General features: G+C 36.8%; 2 protein-coding genes across 2 annotated transcripts in view; both read right to left on the reverse strand.

Moving 5' to 3' along the window:
* The window catches only part of LOC100155519 (olfactory receptor 4F6-like), a 157516-nt gene that overhangs the window by 20885 nt on the left and 115779 nt on the right, over window positions 1-20852 (reverse strand). The window lies entirely within an intron of this gene.
* LOC100154334 (olfactory receptor 4F3/4F16/4F29-like) lies at window positions 1687-2637 on the reverse strand. Its single transcript, XM_001929429.3, has one exon. The coding sequence runs from the start codon at window positions 2623-2625 to the stop codon at window positions 1687-1689; it is 939 nt and encodes a 312-aa protein (XP_001929464.3). The 5' UTR covers window positions 2626-2637.

The following is a 20852-nucleotide window of genomic DNA, read 5'->3' on the forward strand; positions in this document are numbered from 1 at the left end:
AAAACCCAGTGAAACTTCTATTTTATTTAATTAATTAATTTATTTATTTTTGTCTTTTTGCCTTTTCTAGGGCCGTTCCTGTAGCTATAGAGGTACCCAGGCTAGGGGTCTAATTGGAGCTGTAGCCACTGGCCTATACCAGAGCCACAGCAATGTGGGATCCGAGCTGTGTTTGAGACCTACACCACAGCTCATGGCAACGCCAGATTCTTAACCCGCTGAGCAAGCAAGGCCAGGGTTCGAACCCACAACCTCATGGTTCCTAGTCAGATTCGTTAACTACTGCACCATGATGGGAACTCTGAAACTTCTGTTTTAAAAACACCCCTTCCAAACAAAGCATAAGGAAGCTGAGTATAAGTGCCAGCTAATAAACTGATATATGTGTATTGGTCTTCTAAGCATCCAAAAAAAGGAGTCAAACACAGAATAAATGATATAAGGGCAATGGAAATCAAAAGAAAAGGCAAACAAGTTATCAAGTAAAAAAGTTATGAAATCAATAAGGGCCAAGTGGCCCAAGGGAGCACTGGTAAACTGGTTAAGCTATATTGAGTTAAGGTGTATTGAGTGCTCATTCAGTTATATAAGGATCAGAGTTATCTGCAATATATCTTTGAGAATAAGTCTTGGTTCTTTGTTGAAATGAGTAAAAATTAAAATTTCTAAATCTGTTGATGGAAAATCCTTATTCCTATAGAATTGAATACAGGAAGATGTTCAATGTATGCTATTATAAATAAAGCATCTCCAAAACTAAAATTTAGCTTTCAGTGACTCAAATCATTATGATGCAAAATGAACAGTCATATTAGCAGAAGGTAAAGGAAGAAATTGGCTCATTACATGTGGAAATAAAAATGCATCTATAACTATGTAGGAATATAGTATGAACAACAGTCAAAAGGTAAAGGAGTTTTGTGGGTTAAGGATTGACATTGTCACTGCTGGGGCTTGTGTTCAAACCATGGCCTAAGAACCTCCTCATGATTTGGGATTGACTTAAAATAAAAAAGTCAAAAGTTAACTTTTGTGAAAACCAGCCAGAACTATTAAGATAAAAGCCCTGGTCTAAGGATCCTGTTTCTCCAAATGTGATGAGGGGCATATAGTAGCATGGGAAATATAGGCATTAAGTATCAAAATCTGATAATGATTAAATATTTGAATAAGCCAGCTAACTCTTCATGCTCTGACTCCCTGCTCATTGATGTTCCTGTCATCACTTGACTTCCCAGAAATTTCTTTATAGTGAAAGAATGAGTTACACTTATGTGGAAGTTGTTCAGATCAATTGCTAATTTTTTTGTGGCAAAATAATAAATTGGGATCTTGATGTACGTATTTCCATCTAGCATCGATTTACTTAGTGTCAATCAGCATTTCCTCATATATAACCCACTCTGACACTGAACAGACTTAGCATACACAATAGTAAATTCGTCAAGGTAGTGTCTCCTGAGAGATAAGCATTTTGGCCTTCTCCAGAAGATGCATTTTACCACATTCTTCTGCCAGCTATAGATAGCAGCACAATCTCTCACTTAAACATTTTTAAAAGAACCATGTTATTTTAATTTGGGACAACTAAATGTTCATAAGGTACTTAGATGCTCCTGATATTAAAATAATGGAAATTCAATATTACTCCATGTGACTAAGGAGACTTCATGATACTTTTGGCATTTACGAAATCCTCCTATAAATAAAAATCTGACTGCATACTTTCCTCATTGCCATTTTCATTTCTTTGTTCCTGAATGTATAGATGACTGAATTTAAAAAAGGGGTGAGAACTGCATCAAAAGCAGCAAGGAATTTGTCTAGGTGGGATGTGGGATGAGGCCAGATATAAGCAAAAATGCAAGGACCGAAAAATAAAATCACCACCATGACATGAGTTGACAAGGTGGAGAGGGCCTTAGATGAGCTCCCTGAAGAGTGTTTCCGAACAGTAATCAGGATAAAAATATAGGAGATAATCAGTATGAAGAATGATCCCAGGGATATAAATCCACTGTTGGCAGTGACCATAAACTCCAGTCTGTAGGTATCTGTGCAGGCAAGTTTGATGAACCGAGGAAAATCACAGTAAAAGCTGTCTAGAACATTAGGGCCACAGAATGGCAATTTTACAACAAATGCCAGTTGAACCAAAGAGTGGATCAAGCCAATTATCCATGCAGTGACCAGGAACAAAATACACATTCTGGGGCTCATAACAGTTAAATAGTGAAGAGGCTTACATATGGCAACATATCTGTCAAAGGCCATGGCGATGAGAAGAGCCATCTCCACACTACCAATGATGTGGATGAAGAAGATTTGAGTGATGCAGCCACTGAAGGAGATGACTTTATGTTTCCTGAACAGATCATAAATCATCTTGGGAGAAATGACAGAAGAAACTCCCAGATCAATGAAGGAGAGGTTGGCTAATAGAAAGTACATGGGGGAGTGTAAGTGTCGGTCAGATGTCACAGTGAGCATAATGAGGGAGTTTCCCATCATGCTTGCCACGTAAAAAACCGAAGAGAACAGAAAGAGGAGAAGTTGTATTTCCCAGGAGTTGGTGATTCCCAGGAACACAAATTCTGACACCATAGAGTGATTTGCTCCATCCATTGATTTATCAGCTGGAATGTTTTCAGATAAAGAAAGGGAAAAGAAAATGAAAATAGGAGTGTTAATAATGTTCTATATTATAATAATTAATTATTCATGTATATTCTGTGTAAAGACTGTAACTCTCCACAATTGCTTCTCAGGGCCATTTTTATTGCTAAGCAAGCATTTTACCTGTGGTTACCTAAAGCAGTTGAGTCACTTCCATGTCCAATATCCTTTTACCACATCCTCTAGGACTAATCATCTACAAATAAGAGAATGGAACAAGTATGAAAACATAGTAGTTGTGGACAACAAAGATTGGGAAGGGCAGTCTAGATGGTACAGTGCAACAGAAAGAGAGAAAAAAGGAAGAGGTAGCAATGGCATTTGGCAGAACTCACTGGTTCTATTTTTAAATTGTTCAGAAGACAATTCTTTGGCTATTCAAATTGTGTCATTTCTTAACCTCACATATCTCAGGTACATGATATGTCTCGAGTCATTTTACATCACTACTTACAAACACATTTGCAATTCACACAAAGATCAAGCATAGTGATAAGCAAACGAGAATCAGGCATGGGGCATAGAGGTGACTCTACAGCATGACAGGTCCAAGGAAAGGGTAGACCAGAATATTCGTGGTTCAGGGCATCTGCATGGGCTCCCAGGAGTACAAGTGAAAGTACCTAGTAGAGGGGTTAGCAGCCAGGATGTAGCCAGGATGTGCATGGTGGGGTTGGGGAATGGGATGGGAAAGCTGTGTTATGGGAAATCAGGAGTTAAGCAAGCCACTTTGATTTATGTCTCCAGATTCTTCACAATCTCTTGAGGTTTGCTATACAGCTTGGTTATAGCTAATTAAGCCCTACCTTTAGTATTTGCTGTCAATGAAGAGATGCATACTCATGTTACAATTGTTCTAGAACCATTCACCCTCTCTAATTTCTCCCTCTCCCTGAGTCCCATTTGTCCTTTTTTATCCCATCTCTCTCTGCTTCAAACCTCCCTTGTCTGGCATATGATGACAAGTCTGACTCTTTCCTGACCCTAATTTTGGGAATACTACATGAACCTCTCTAGACCTTTCTTTCAGAGAATACACTGTTACCACATGGAAGAAATATTCTCTTGTTTGCAAGTCCAACCCCGCTATGTTAATCCCTCCTGCTCCTAGAATATTTATATATGCAGCTAAAAGCTGGAGTGAGTTGAGAAAAGGAGGAGGCTGGAGCATATAAAGTTAGGGGATGGTAAAATAAAGGTACAAGAACACACAAAAAGCCTCAGACCTGGATCTGAAGGGGCAAGAGAAATCCAGAAATAGAAAAAAAAATGGATCTCAAAGCTTTGCCTTTTAACATGGTTGTTTGGGTACACACATATGCACACATCTCAGTCTACATTATGAGTGAAATTGGTTATAAAATTATTTTCCCACAAATCTCAGTAGTGATGATTTAGACCAAGTTAATTTATCAGTGAGAAAACCATGGATCAGTGAGGAACAATTAACTGGTTAGAGACAGAGAAACTAGATTTTCTAGTCCACATGTGGCTTCAGAGTCTACATACTAGAAAAATAACAAAGTGAGAAGACATTAGCCAAACTTCTAACAATGAAAACAGTAGCTATGGTTACATGTGGTTATTAAATGAAATTAAAAATCTATTTTCTCAGTTGCACTTGCCATACTTCTAGTACTCAGTAGCTCTGTGGGGCTAGTGGTTATGTATTGGATAGCACAATACAGAATATTTACAATCACTGCTCATCCATCAAAAGTCAATCAAATCCCATTTCCTCCAAGAAATTTCCCTAGTAACTCTACCCTTTATATTAATCCCTCCCCTGTATTATTACTAGAAATCAGGACACTTCAATTTTAGTTCTAAAAATTCCAAACTTAAAAATACACCACATATATGGCATCACAGGAGAAACTCCATGTGCTTGTTGTTGGCCAGGAAGGACACACAAGAGTCTGCTGGTAAATTTACAGACAAAAAAGAAAGACATCAAAAGACATCAATGAGTTTTGGAACAGAAATGAGAGTTTAATAAGCTGAGAGCAGAGTGGAAGGTATTCTGAGAAAAGATAATAACTGATCCTTTAATTTAGACCAAATACTTTCCTACTTATCATAATTCTTCAATTTTTGTTGTTGTTGTCTTTTTAGGGCCACACCCAAGGCATATGAAAGTTCCCAGGCTAGTGGTGGCATCAGAGCTGCAGCCACAAGCCTACACCACAGCCAGAGCAATGTGGGATCTGAGCCGCATCTATGACCTAAACCACAGCTCATGGCAACACTGGATCCCTCACCCACTGAGCAATGCTAGGGACTGAACCCTCCTCCTCCTGGACTCTAGTCTGCTTTGTTGCCACTGAGCCATGACAGGAATTCCCAACAGTTTTAATATTATAGATTCTCTCTCCTCAAGTATAAGTTTGAAGAGGATAAAGACCATTTCTTCAGGATATTGTGAATTTTTAAAATACAGAACAAGATAAATAGCAAAGATTACTTGATTGTTTAGTCAACAACATTTCTTTGAAGTAAAGCAGTTTTTTTAGGTACATAGTTTTCCACAGTTTCTCTTTTTCCAGTGTAACATTTGTTTATGAAGTCCAGTAAGCATAAAGAAATTTTCCAAAATCAAAACTGAACATTAATGCATTTCTCAACCACTCCCAAGAGAATGCCTGATAATAATTGCTATACATTTCCAGTTGTGGAGTAGGGAAGGCTTACCTCAAGCCTTATTGTGATCCATGGTTTAACCTCTGAACTTTAGAAAACAATAAGAAGCATGAAGAAAGAGAGAGGGAGGAGGGAATGAGAGAGGAAGAGAGGGAGGAAGGGAAGGAGGAAGAGAGAGACAGAGAGAAAAAGAGAGTGAGAGAAGCAATAGTTCTGACAGACTGCATAGCAGAGAAAATACGCAGTTTCTATTTTTCCAGGTTTCCTGACATAGGTAGTAGTCATCTTTCATGCCATCCTTAAAGTCAGAGAGGAAAATATATATTTTAAAACCACATTATTAAAGTTCCTGAAATAGTTAATGATGGAATTTTAGAGCTGGAAAAGCATGCATTACCTGTATGGCACATATTTACTACATATTGGATTGTTATGATTACTTTTGGAGGGATATTTCCATAGTAGCATTATTATCATTTATAGAGGGGGAACTGCAAGTTCAGACAAGTTAGTAACTTATCCCAAAACAGAATTACTGATTTTGGAACCCAAAATTAGGCTTTCTGATACTAAATCCCTTGCTCTTTGACTACATCATGCAGAATGCAAATATGGTTCTTTGTTCATAATCTTAAAAAATTATTCCTATTATAAATTTAAAGTAGAATTTTAAAAAATGTACACCTGAAAGTTACATAAAGTTACATGTCAATCATATCTCAATAAAGCTGGGAAAAAAGCATACAATTTTATTCTGAAGAATATCCTATCCTATACATGTAAATATTCAACACACACATACATCAACGCACCCAAGATTTCACAGCTTCTACAGCAGAGAATATACGTAAATCCACGCATTACTGGTATAAGTTAAGGGGAAAGGAAAAAGGTGTTTTCTGGTTAGAATGAGAAAGAACCAAATACACCAAGGTTTTGGTGCCAGTAAAAGATTCACCAAATCACGAGGCAATTTATTCCTAAAAAGTGGTAATAACTAAGAGGCAAGAAAAATCCCAGCTAGAGACAAAATTTAAGAAGCCATCTAAAAGGTGAAGTTATGAGAAAGATGGTTTGTTTAAAGCACAACATATAAACAGATAAAAGAAAATTAATGGAGAAAACACACATGGCCCCTAAATAACAAATACTTCGTATTTATCACCATTCTTATTGTATTATTCTTACCACCATTTTAATACATTAGGCCTTTAAAAAGACCCTTTTCTGTGCATGACAATAGAAATCAAGAGAGAAGGGAATGTCAAAGTGGGAAGTAATGCCTGTCACTTTCACAAGCTACACAGAGATCAAAAAGGGAAAAAGACTAAGACAAATGCATGGATTTAGATATCTTTGGTGCCATTAAGGAGAGCAAGTGAAATCAACCAGTAAAGAGAAAATCAAGATTTCAGGGGGGTAACTAATGGTGACCAAGTAGAGAAAGCAAAATCAGAAAGGGCAAATAATTTCAACAATAGAGGAAAAAATGTTTTTTTCAGGGTGAATGTGGAAAAGAAGGGAATTTGTTATGTGCACAAAATTTGTACAGTGGTGGGAATCTACAAACAGTTAAAAGATAGACAAAATTTCCAAGCAAATATGAGAATCTTATTGAAGATGAGACTCATGAACTTGGGCAAACTCTAGATGGTGTATTTTTGTGACGCCATTCGAAACTCTCAGGAACTACATACTTAGGATTTTTGAGTGGCACATGTGGTTACCGTATTAATCTGAATGGAGTATCAAAAGAGACAAAGATCCTTGGGGGCTAGAGGTCACATTGAAATTGTCTGATCAAATTCCATTCTGGGCAGTACAACAAGGGAGCCAAAGATGACCTGGCACATGGAGAAAAAACAGAATATGGATCAGAGAATCTTAAAAGCAGGAACAGCCATGAGAAGCTTATTGTACCTCCTGTTTCTCCCCTATCTTGATTCTCTAACTGGATTCCAATTAAAAAATAACTTCACTACAACCTGATGCTTCATGATATATGGGAAAGTTATTAAGAAAGTAGATAAGAGAGTTCTCATTACAAGGAGAATTTTTTCTCTTTTCTCTTAGTTGTATCTACCTGAGATGATGGATGTTAACCTACTGTGGTAATCATTTCAGAATATATGTAAATCAAATCATCTTACTGTACACTTTAAACTTATACAGCAGTGTACATCATTATTTCTCAATAAATCTAGGAAAAATAAAACATCCTCATTTTCTCTCATGTGCCCTTTTCTACACAACTTCCTTGACTCTTCCTTCCTGTACAGTTTCTGCTGCAGCTAATTCTGTTACAGCCTTCCTCTCTGGATCCATGAGACAGAGATTCTTCTTGTGGTAGTTTACAGTCTAGGAACCCCTCCACCACCACCTACCTAATCTATGAAAAGATCTCAGTTGGCAGCATGGTCAGGGAGTCAGAGACGTTCCACAAACTAAGTTTTCTCCTCTGTGTAAAGATTGTCTCCATCCTTCCACATACCCTCCCTACAACAAGAAGCTGCTATATTCAGAGATGACTAATGAGATTTAGAAGATGGTGACCAAGTGATGCCTTAGAATTCTGGGATGCTCAGACTGAGGTCATCAGGCCAAGGGAATTGTCTCACAGGATTGTGAGGGAGGGAGCATAGGGATGCATAATTTTCTTATAAGATTCACCTTTGCTTTTTTGTATAATTTTAATCTTTATTTTATTATATGACCCAGGGTGATTCTCTAATGAAAGGAAAATTCATCTTCTAATTTTGATTTTTTTATTTTTAAGAATATTTTATTGGAATACAGCTGATTTAAAATATTGTGTTACTTTGAGGTGTAGAGCAAAATGATTCAGTTATATATATCTACATTCTTTTTCAGATTCTTTCCCCAAATAGGTAATTACAGAGTACTGAGTAGCTTTCCCTTGCTGCTTATCTATTTTATACATAGAAGGGTGTATATGTTAATCCCAACCTTTAATTTATCCTTCACCCATGTTTCCCCTTTGGTAACCATAAAGATTTTGATTTCAAATCTTCTCTGTTTTGTAAATAAGTTCTTTCATATCATTTTAATTCCATTCCACAAATAAGTGACATATGATATTTGTCTGATTTACTTCACTTAGTTTCCTAATCTCTAGGTACATCCATGTTGCTGAAATGGCATTACTTCACTCTTTTTTGTGGGTGAGTAATGTTTCATTGTGTATGTATATAATAGTAATGTAAATAGTGATGCAATGAACAATGGAGTGGATGCATCTTTTAAAATTGTGGTTTGCTCCAGATGGATGCCCAGGAGTGGAACTGCTGGGTCATATGGTAGTTCTATTTTTAGTTTTTTGAGGAACCTCCACACTGTTTTCCATAGTGGTTGGACCAATTTACATTTTCACCAACAGAGAATGAGGGTTCCCTTTTCTCTGCCCCCTCTCCAGCATTTGTGTGTAGACTTTTTGATGAAGCCAATTATGGCTCCTGTAAGGTGGTACCTCATCATAGTTTTGATTTGCATTTCTCTAATAATTATTGATGTTGAACATCTTTTCTTGCATTTTTTTTTTTTTTGGCGTTTGTTTTTGGAGAAATGTCTCTTTAGATCTTCTGACCTTTTTTTTTTTTTTTTTTGATGGGGAGCCACGGCACGTGGAAGTTCTCAGGGATCAAACCCACACCACAGTAGTGACCTGAGCAACTATATTGATAATACTGGATTTTAACCTGCTGTTCCACAAGGGAACTCCTTTCTGACCATCTTTTGATTGGGTTGTTTGCTTTTTCAAAATAAAGCCCCATGAGATGTTTATATATTTTTGAGATTGATCACTTATTGGCCACTTCACTTGCAAAAAATTTCTCCTATTCTGTGGGATGTCTTTTCCTTTATGGTTTCCTTTGCTGCGCAAAAGCTTTTAAATTTAATTAGGTCCCATTTGTTTATTTTGGTTTTTTTTTCCCATTGCTCTAGGAGGTGGATCTGAAAAGATATTGTTGTGATTTATGTCAAAGTGTGTTCTGCCTATGTTTTCTTCTAAAGTTTTATAATATCCAGACATATTTAATCCATTTTTGAATGTGTGTCTGTGTGTGTGTTGTGCATGTGGTGTTAGATAATGTTCTAATTTCTTTCTTTTACATGTAGCTGTCCAGTTTTCCCAGCACTAATTATTGAAGAGACTGCCTTTTCTTTCCACTGCATATTCTTACCTCCTTTGCCATAGATTAGTTTACCACAGATGCTTGAGTTTATTTCTGGGCTTTCTATACTCTTCCACTGACCTATATTTCTGTTTTGGTGCAAGTTCCATACTGTTTTGATGACTGTGGCTTTGTAGTATAGCCTGAAGTCAGGGAGCCTGATTCCTACATTTCTGCTTCTGTTTTTTCAAGATTGCTTTGGAAATTAGGGATCTTTTGTATTTCCATACAAATTTTTAAAAATTTCTCTTCTAGCTCTGTGCAAATGCCATTGGTAATTTGATAGGGATTGTACTGAATATGCAGATTGCCTTGGGTAGTATAGTAATTTTGACAATACTGATTCTTCCCTTCCAAGAACACTGTACATCTTTCCATCTGTTTGTGTCATCTTTGATTTCTTTCATGAGCATCTTAGAGTTTTCAGAGTATAGGTTTTTTTCTCTTTAGGTAGGATTATTTCTCAGTATTTTAAACTTTGTGATGTGATAGTAAATAGGATTGTTTCTCTGATTTCTCTTTCTAATCTTTTATTGTTAGTGAAAGGAGTGCCAGAGATTTCTGTGTGTCAATTTTATATCCTGCAGCTTTACCCAATTCATTTATGACTCTAGTAGTTCTCTAGTGATATGTTTAGGATTTTCTGTGTATATGTCATATCATCTGCAAACAGTGACACTTTTATTCTTTCCAATTTGGATTTTTAAAATTTATTCTTCTTTTCTGTCATGGCTAGGACTTCCAAAACTATGTTAAATAAAATTTGTGAGAGTGGACATCCTTGCCTTGTTTCTGATCTTCACAGAAATGTTTTCAGTTTTTCACTATTGACTATGATAGCAGCTATGGGTTTTCCTTTTTTATGTTGAGGTATGTTTCCTCTATGCCCAATATTTGGAGAGTTTAAATCATAATTTGGTTTTGAATTTTTTAAAAAGCTTTTTCTGCATCTATTTAGATGACTATATGGTTTTTATTCTTCAGTTTATTAAAGTGCTGTATCACACATTGATTTGTGTATATTGAAGTATCTTTTACTACTTCAATAAATCCCATTTGATCATGGTGTATGATTCTTTCAATATATTGTTGGGTTCAGCTTACTAGCATTTTGTTGAGGATTTTTGCACCTATGTTTATCAGTGACATTGGCCTGTAATTTTCTTTTTTTGTGGTATCATTATAATGGTGTCAGAGTGATGGTGGCTTCATAGAATGAGCTTGAGAGTGTTCCTTCCGCAGTTTTTTTGGAAGAGTTTCAGGAGAATAGATTTAACTCTTCTCTTCATGATTGATAAGATTTACCAATGAAGTCATATGGTTCTGGACTGTGGTGTGTTGGAAGTTTTTGAATCACAGTTTCAATTTCAGTAATTGTTATTTGTCTGTTTATATTTTATATTTCTTCCTGGTTCATTGTTGGAAGGTTGTGGCTTTCTAAGAATTTGTCCATTTCTTCTGGGTTCTGCATTTTATTGGCATATGGTTATTTGAAGTACTCTTTTAAGATCTTTCATATTTCTGATTCAACTTCTTTCTCATTTCTGATTTTGATTTGAGCCCTCTCCCCACCCCCTTTTTTTCCTGATGAGTTTGGATAAAGGTATATCAGTTGGTTTTATCTTTTCATTTCAGTTTCATTGATCTTTCCCATGGTTTTCTTTGCTCCATGTCACTTTTTTTTTTTTTGCTGTGATCTTAATGATAGATCAGTTGATGTCTTAAGAGTTAATGCAGGAAAAGTGAGGTTTTGAGCAAGGCAGGAAGGGTTATGTGAATCACAAGATATCCCCTCATTGTAGTTACATAATTGATGAAAATTTCTGTTCCAGTGCTCAATGTTGAAAAATTGTGCTTTAGCCAAATCAGAGGGCCAAAAAAAAAAGTAGCCTCACTCCTGATCTGCATCACTGTCAACATTTCTAGATGGCATCATTGACATAAAAACAAAAGTCTTAAGTCCAGTTAGGGACTGAGCTCCACGATCCTTTTGTCAGGTGATGAGTGTTGGATCATGTGATATAACTGGGTCTGTACAGTAGCACTTAAAACTTTGGAAATTACTTGCAGTTGTAATACACAGAAACTCAAGAGCTGAGTAATGACAAAACATTGCAGAATGCTTCAGAGACATACTTTACGATTACCAAACACAGGCCAAAATCATTTGTCTCAGAAGCTGTTTATCTACCTTTGTAAGCTATCATCTTCAGTTTAGGAATTAATTGTTCCTTCTGGCTCACACATTTATCCAAGTCTTGGCAATAGCACAGGCATCACTTACCTGGCTAGCTAATAGAAAATCTGAAGATATTCAGTTGTCCACTATCACACAGTCAAAAATGTTCAGACTTGCCTATTCAACCTCAAGAGCTGTCACAGAGTCATTTATAAGTTTGGCTAATGTTAATTACAAATTTCTGAACATGTTTTCCAATTAATAATCCCCCTCTTGGATGGTGCCAGAAAAAGTGAATCAGTGGTGCCTCTGGGAAGTTCTCCAGGTTTTAGGTCATGTAGAGTTCCTTGGGAACATAAGGAAAAGATGTTCACACTTGATGATAAGACTGAATGTATTACATGAGTTCCCTGTAGTATTTGGGCAGGGCTGCTTGCAACAGAGTGGAGTCTATGATCACATGACATTCTTAGATGCACAGATTAGCCTGTCACTAACCACAAGAAGGGAGACTATGGACCATGCCAGCTCCAATATTTCTGAAAGTTTGACTAATTTTATCTTGAGAATTTCACTTGCTTTTTTCTACTATGCCAGATGATGAGAGATGGTATGGATAGGGGAGTTTTTGTGAAAATAATAATGCCTTGCAGAACTGCTTAATGAGAGTATTATCATAATTCCCCAAGAGGGAAAATAAAAGTGAGGAAATTTTCACCAGTGTCAGTCATTGATCTTTAACGGAGAAAGACTTTGACCATTCTGAAAGCACACACACGCACACATATTCATATACCATCATTGAAAGTAACAGCAGGAAGTCAATTTGGAAGTATTTAAATGTGCACCCACATTTTGGCGAGTCCGTGACTCACATATAAGCCCAACATTTAGAGGTTTCAGAATTATTTTCTTGGAAATGAGGCATGTATTAGAGGAATTCTAAGCGATTTTTCTAAAATTTCCCTGGTACTACTGATTTAGATACATGGCACATTTGTCCTTACTATCATGGATGATCTCATGTAAAATCAAAACAAGGTTCTATTTGAAATAATCTGGGGCTACAAGATAGGTAAACTGATAATGCCAAAGATCAATTGTCTACATGTAATTCACATCTATATCATTTCTAATGTTCTTTTTTTAATGTTGTAAACTAATGACTCCTCCAAATTCCTACTGTGGGATGTGGTAATCACAAGAACAAGCACCTTTGTAAATGTTGAATACCATCACTCCTTGCAATGGTGTATTCTCATTTGAACACAAAGTCCACTGGTTGTACCATATCCAATATTCAAAGTTTCAGGAGTGGTGGGCAAGATAGCAGAGAGGGAAGACCTTGGGCTCACCTCCTCTCACAGGCACACCAACATTACAACTATTTACAGACCAATTATTGATGAGAAAGACAGGAAGACCAACAGAAAAGATTTCCTAAAACTAAAGCTATAAAGAGGGAAACAAAATGAGATGAGTAGGAGGGGTAGAAACCCAGACTAATCAAAGCTCATACCTCTGGGTGGACAACCCAGAAACTGGAGGATAATTACAAATGCAAAGGTGCTCCCCAAACAATGAGAGGTATGAGTGTCACATCAGGCTCCCCAACTTTGGGGTCCTGTAACAGAAACATGAGTCCCAAGGACATTGGTCTTTGAAGGATGGTAGGGCCGATTTTAGGGAGAGGCAGGGGGTTAGAGGAAATAGAGACTCTACTTTTATTTTATTTTGTATTTAATGTTTGGCCATCCTTGCAGCATGCAGAAGTTCCCCAGCCAGGGATCAAATCTGTGCCCCAGGAGCAACCCAAGCAAGCCACTGCGGTGACAATGCCAGATCCTTAACCTGCTGCACCTGAGAACTCTGAGACTCTACTTTTAAAGGGCATATACAAAATCTCACAACTCTGGGACCCAAGGCAGAAGTAGTAATTTGAAAGGAGTCTGGGTTAGACCCATCTGCTGGTCTTGAAGAGCCCCCTAAAGAGGCAGGATGCAACTCGAGCTTACCTTGGGGACACAGGCAGAAGCCATGGGGAGCTTGTAATACCATGAAGACAAAGTGTTGGGAAGCGCCATTTTGGAATTCTCCCTCTAGCTTATTAGAGCAGGGAACCAGCCTACCCCACCAGCCTGTCAACACCAGTACAAGGAAGTCTCAGGGCTAGTGTTAGCCAGACAGGAACATAGCCACAGATATCAATTGACTGGCTGTCTTAAGAACCCCTGAGCTTATATCTGCTCTGGGATCTCACTCTACTCACCAGAGGACCCAGGACCTGGTCACACATACCAGAGAACTGGCACTTGCTCAGGGACACCTTGGGTTTTGGCCTTTCCCACCAATGGGCCAACAAGAGCATTAGGATCCCTGGGCCCTGCATCAAAGACCCCACAACCTAGCTCAATCCTAGTCAGCCAGGATTAGATACAGCCTCATCCACCAGAGGACAGTAACAAGCCACAGAACCCCTAGAGCCCTTCAGCCAGCCATGGCAGGACCATGCCCACCAATGAGCAGGTTGGTACTACCCCTGAAAATCCCCATGCCCTGATCCCTCCCACGATTATGCAATGGAAAAGTATAGTGACCTCAGCCAGACTGTCTGTATCTGACCCCAGACACCAGTATGCAGACAGAACTTTGGGAAACCCTGGATTCCACCAACAGATATGTGAGGAATTACCCCACCCAAGAGCTGGCTGAAATCATAACATGAAACATGCAAAAGGGGGTGATAAAATGCAGGATTGTTAAAATATATTTGAACTTAAAAGATCAGCAACTGAAAATAACCACATATATATCTAGCTTGTTATAAATAAACCTCATGGTAAACACAAATAAAAAACATAGGTGTTCCTGCTGTGGTACAGTGGCTTAAGAATCTGATTGCAACTGAGGAGGTCTAAGATGGTGGAGTAGCAGGACATAACTTACCAGTCATCTTCGGATACAGACCCACTCACTAGTAGGCTGATACCAGTTTTGGACTATTCAGGACTTCACCATCAATCATTTCAGGAAGTGAACTTGCCCACCAGCAAATTCAGACCAGATCTAGGAAACCTCACCCCACAATCACCCTCTTTGGAACCCAGCTGCATCCACCAATGGGCTAGTACCAGCTCCATGATCCCCCAGGGCTCTTTAGCCAGCTGCCTTCTGACCTGAAACCCACCAGCAGTTGGCTGCCTCTAGACAAGGCAGGGCCTGGCAACCAATGATCTATATCTATCTAGATATACATATCCATATATGACATCCATCCAAAAGCAAAATTGATAAAACTTTAGTCAGACTCATCAAGAAAAAAAGGAAAAGGCTTAAATAAAAATCAGAAATGAAGAAGGAGATGTTATAACTTACACTACATAAATATAAGGATCATAAGAGATTACTATGAACAAATGTATGCCAATGAGAAATGGATAAATTCCTTAAAAATATATAATTTCCCAAGATGGAGCTAGGAAGAAATTACATGATATGAACAGACAATCTACCACTAGTAAAACTGAATCAGTAATATAAAAACTCCAAACAAACAAAAGTCCAGAACCAGACAGTTTTACAGGTGAGTTCTACCAAGCATTTAGAGAAGAGTTAACATCTATCCTTCTGAAATGATTCAAAAACAATTGCAGAGGAAAGAACACTTTGGAAATCATTCTATGAGTTCAGCATCGCTATGATACTAAAACCAGAAAAGATATCACAAAAAGAATATTACAGAACAATATCGCTGATAAACAAACACAAAGCAAAAATCCTCAATAAAATATTAACAAAATCCAATCCAGCAGTACATTCAAAGTATCATACACCATGACAAGAGGGATTTATCTGAGGAATGCAAGGATTTTCCAATATTTGCTGATAAATCAATGTGTTACACCACTTTAACACATGGAGGAATAAAAATCATATGCTTCTCTCAACAAATGCAGAAAAAAACTTTGATAAAGTTCAACATCCATTTGCAATAAAAACTCTCCAGAAAGTGGGCACAGAGGGAACATACCTCAACAGAAAAAAAGCTGTATATGACAAACCCACAGCTAACATCATACTCAATGGTGAGAAGCTGAAAGCATTTCTGCTAAGATCAGGAACAAGACAACAAAGTCCACTCTTGCCACTTTAATTCAACGTAGGTTTGGAAGTCCTAGCCATAGCAATCAGAGAAGAAAAACAAATAAAAGTAATACAAACTGGAAAGGAAGCATAAAACTATCAGTGTTTGCAGATGATGTGATACTATACATAGAAAATCTTAAAGATGTCACCAGAAAATGACTAGAGATCTTCAACGAATTTGGTAAAATTTCAGGATACAAAGATACAAAATTAACATATATAAATCTGTTATATTTCTATATACTGACAACAAAACTATTGGATGGAGAAATTAGGAAATAATTCCATTTACCATTGCATCAAAAAGATTAAAATACCTAGGAACAAATTTACCTAAGGAAGTAAAATATCTACGCTCAGAAACTGTAAGAATTTATGACAGAAAGAGATGGAAAGCTATACCATGCTCTTGATCAGAAGAATTAATATTGCTAAAATGTCCATACTGCTCAAGAGAGTCTACAAATTCACAGCAATCAAAATATCAGTGGCATTTTTTAAAGAAATAGAACAAATAATTTCAAAATTTATATGGAAACACAAAAGACCTTAAATAGCCAAAAAAAAATCTTGAGAACCAGGAGGACTTTGGACTTTAGACTATACTACAGTATGAACAATAGTGTGGGACTGGCACAAAAAGAGACACATAGATGAATGGAAGAGGACAGAGGGCCCATAAAAACCCCACACACTTATAGCTAAATAATCTTTGACAAAGGAGGCAAGAATATATAATGGAGAAAAGACAGTCTCTTCAGTTATGATGTTGGGAAACTGGATAGTTACAAAAGAAGGAATGAAATAAGAACACTTTCTAACAATATATACAAAAATAAACTCAAAAGAGTTCAAAGACCTAGATGTAAGAATGGACACTGTAAAACTCTTATAGGAAAACACAAACAGAATTATGTTTTTTTTTAATATATCCCCAATACATTATTTTTTTTCTATGTACAGCATGGAGACCCAGTTACACATACATGTACACATTCCTTTTATTACATTATCATACTCTATCATAAGGGACTAGACATAGTTCCCAGTGCTATACAGCATGATCTAATTGATAATCCATTCCAAAGGCAATAGTCTACATCTATTAACCCCAAGCTCCCAATCCAACCCACTCCCTTCCCCTCCCCCTTGGAAACCAGAAGTCTGTTCTCCAATTCCATGATTTTCTTTTCTGTGGAAAGGTTAATTAATGCTGAATATTAGATTCCAGATGTAAGTGATATCATATGGTATTTGTCTTTCTCTTTCTGCCTTACTTCACTCAGGATGAGAGTCTCTACTTCCATCCATGTTGCTGCAAATGGCATTATTTCATTCTTTTTTTGTCTGAGTAGTATTCCATTGTGTGTATATACAACATCTTCTTAATCCAATCATCTCTGGAGGGACATTTGTGTTATTTCCATGTCTTGGCTATTGTGAATAGTGCTACAATGAACATGCAGGTGCATGGGTCTTCTTCAAGGAAAGTTTTGTCTGGATATATGCCCAAGAGTGGGATTGCTGGATCATATGGTAGTTCTATGCACAGTTTTCTAAGGTACCTCCATACTGTTCTCCATAGTGGTTGTACCAGCTTACCTTCCCACCAACAGTGCAGGAGGGTTCCCTTTTCTCCAGACCCTCTCCAGGATTTGTTATTTGTGGACTTATTAATGATGGCCATTCTGACTGGTGTGAGGTGGTATCAAATGGTAGTTTTGATTTGAATTTCTCTAATAATCAGTGATGTTGAGCATTTTTTTCATGTGCTAGTTGGCCACCTGTATATCTTCCTTGGAGAAATGTCTATTCACTACTTTGGCCCATTTTAGAATTAGGTTGTTGCCTTTTTGCTGTTGAGTTGTGTAAGTTGTTTGTATATTTTAGAGATTACACCCTTGTCAATTGCATCATTTGAAACTATTTTCTCCCATTCTGTAAGTTGTCTGTTTTCTTTTTGGTTTCCTTTGCTGTGCAAAAGCTTGTCAGTTTGATTAGGTCCCATGGGTTTATTTTTTATTTTGTTTCTGTTGCTTTGGAAGACTGACCTGTAAGGTTGATGTCAGAGAACGTTTTGCCTATGTTCTCTTCCAGGAGTTTGATGGTGTCTTGTCTTATATTTTAAGTCTTTAAGCCATTTTGAGTTTATTTTTTGTGCATGGTGTGAGGGTGTGTTCTAGTTTCATTGATTTGCATGTAGCTGTCCAGGTTTCCCAGCAATATTTGCTGAAAAGACTGTCTTTTTCTGTATTTTATGTTCTTGTCTCTTTTGTCAAAGATTACTTGGCCATAGGTGTCTGGGTTTATTTCTGGGTTCTCTCTTCTGTTCCATTGGTCTGTGTGTCTGTTTTGGTACTGGTACCACACTGTCTTGATGCCTGTGGCTTTGTAATATTGCCTGAAGTCTAGGAGAGTGATGACTTCGGCTTGGTTTTGGTTCCTCAGAATTGCTTTGGCAATTCTGGGTCTTTTGTGGTTCCATATAAATTTCTGGATGGTTTGTTCTAGTTCTGTGAAAACTGTCATGGGTAATTTGATAGGGATTGCATTGAATCTGTAGATTGCTTTGGGTAGTATGGCCATTTTTACAATATTACTTTTTCTAACCCAGGAGCATAGAGTATCTTTCCATTTCTTTACATCTTCTTGTTTCCTTGATTAATGTTTTATAGTTCTCAGCACATAAGTCTTTTACCTCCTTGTTCAGGTGTATTCTCAGGCATTTGATTTTTGGGGGGTGCAATTTTAAAAGGTATTGTATTTCTGTATTACTTTTCTAATATTTCATTGTTAGTGTACAGAAATGCGAGTGATTTCTGAATGTTAATCTTATATCCTGCTACTTTGCTGAATTTGTTGTTCAGTGTGAGCAGTTTTGGGGTTGAGTCCTTAGGGTTTCCTATGTATAATATCATGTCATCTGCATACAGTGACAATTTTACCTCCTCTCTTCCTATTTGGATGCCTTTTATTTCTGTGTAGCACTGGGAACTCTGTCTAGTCACTTATGATGGAGTATGATAATGTGAGAAAAAAGAATGTATACATGTATCTGTAACTGGGTCACCATGGTATACAGTAGAAAAAATAATTTATTGGGGAAATAAAAAAAATGAAAACAATAACAACAAAAAAGATTTCAAAGTGAAAACTCTCAACCATAGAACAAAGGTATTTTTCCCTGTCACTCTACTTGTTGGTCAATAAAAGCTGAAATATGGAAAATCCAAAAAAAAGAAAAACTTTCAGAGTTTTCAGATGATGTAATATTACACATAGAAAATCTTAAAGACATAATCAACATGACACCAATGAATTCAATAGAGTTGCAGGATACAAAAGTAACATACAGAAATCTGTTGCATTTATGTATACTAACAGCAAACTATCAGAAAGAGAAAGTAAGAAAATAATCCCATTTATAGTTGCATCAAAAAGAATAGAATACCTTGGTATACATTTAACTGAGGAGATACAAATCCTATACTTAGAAAATTATGACACTGATGAAAGTAACTGAAGACAACCAAAACATTGATAGATATACCATCTTCATGGATTAGAGGAATCATCACTGTAAAAATGACCATACTATCCAAGACGATCCACAGATTCAATGCAATCCCTATCAAAATATCAATAACTTTTTTCACAGAACTAGGACAGAAAAATTTAAGTTTGTATGGAAATACAAAAGGCTTGATACTAGAAAACTCCTGGAGGAAAACATAAGCAGAGACACTCTTTGACACTGCAGCAATATCTTGTTTGATCCAACTCCCAGAGTAATGAAAATAAAAACATGAATATCTAAAAGAGACCTCATTAAACTTGAAAGCTCTTGCACAGCAAAGGGTGCCATAAAAAAAAATGAAAAGACAACCCACACAATGGGAGAAAATCTTGGCAAAAAAAAGTATCTGAGAATGGATTAATCTCCAAAATATACAAATATCTCATGCAACTTTATATAAAAAACCCAATCAAAACATGGGCAGAAGATCTGAATAGACATTTCTCCAACAAAGACAGACAAATGGACAAAAAGAACATGAAGAGATGCTCAACATCACTAAGTATTAGAGTAATGCTTAACATTACTAATTAAATCAAAAGTGCAATGAGGTTTCACCTCACACTGGTCCAAATGGCCATCATCAAAAAGTTTACAACAATAGATGCTGGAGAAGGTATGGAGAAAAGGAAACTCTCCTACATTGTTGACGGGAATATAAATTGGTGCAGCACTACGGAGGACAGTGGAGAGGTTCCTTAAAAAACTAAATACAGAACTACCATATAATTTAACAGTCATTTTCCTGGACATATATCTGGAGAAAACCATGATTCAAAAATATACATGCACTCCAAAATTCAATGCCACACTATTTAAAATAGCCAAGACATGGAAGCAATCTAAATGTCCATTGACAGAGGAATGGACTTTACTCAGCCACAAAAAGACTGAACTAATGCCATTTGCAGCAATCTAGCTGGACCTAGAGATTATCATGATATGGTATCATATCATATCATGAGTGAAGTAAGTCAGACAGAGAAAGACAATGATCACATAGTATCATTTATATGTGGAATTTAATAAAAATTATACAAAAATTTATTTATAAAACAAAAAAAACTCACAGATTTCACAATCAATCTTATGTTACTACAGGGAAAACTGTGGGGCAGAGGGAGGAAGGAATTAGGTTGATGGGAATAACATATACACATTATGTATAAAATAGATAATTAAAAAGAACCTACTGTATAGCAAAGAGTAATCTATTCAATCGTTTGTAATAACCTATATGAGAAAAGAGTGGGTACACACACACACATACATTACTGATTCACTTGGCTGTACACCTGAAATTAATACAACATTGTAAGTAAAGAAAAAAGAAGAAAGAAATAAGTGAGAGAAAACAAGAAGTAAAAACTTCTATTTGCAACACAAATAACTCATGGGTATGAAATGTACAGTTTGGGGATCTAGCAATAAACATGTAATA

Source organism: Sus scrofa, chromosome 7 (assembly GCF_054392235.1).
Source record: "Sus scrofa isolate SSC_HxYL_T2T_F1_AM1 chromosome 7, Sscrofa_HxYL_maternal_Yorkshire_Landrace_v2.0, whole genome shotgun sequence".
In the NCBI taxonomy this organism is placed as follows: domain Eukaryota; kingdom Metazoa; phylum Chordata; class Mammalia; order Artiodactyla; family Suidae; genus Sus; species Sus scrofa.

Coding starts and splice junctions, on each gene's coding strand:
- LOC100154334 (XM_001929429.3), bottom strand. CDS start 2,625: ATGGATGGAGCAAATCACTCTATGGTGTCAGAATTTGTGTTCCTGGGA.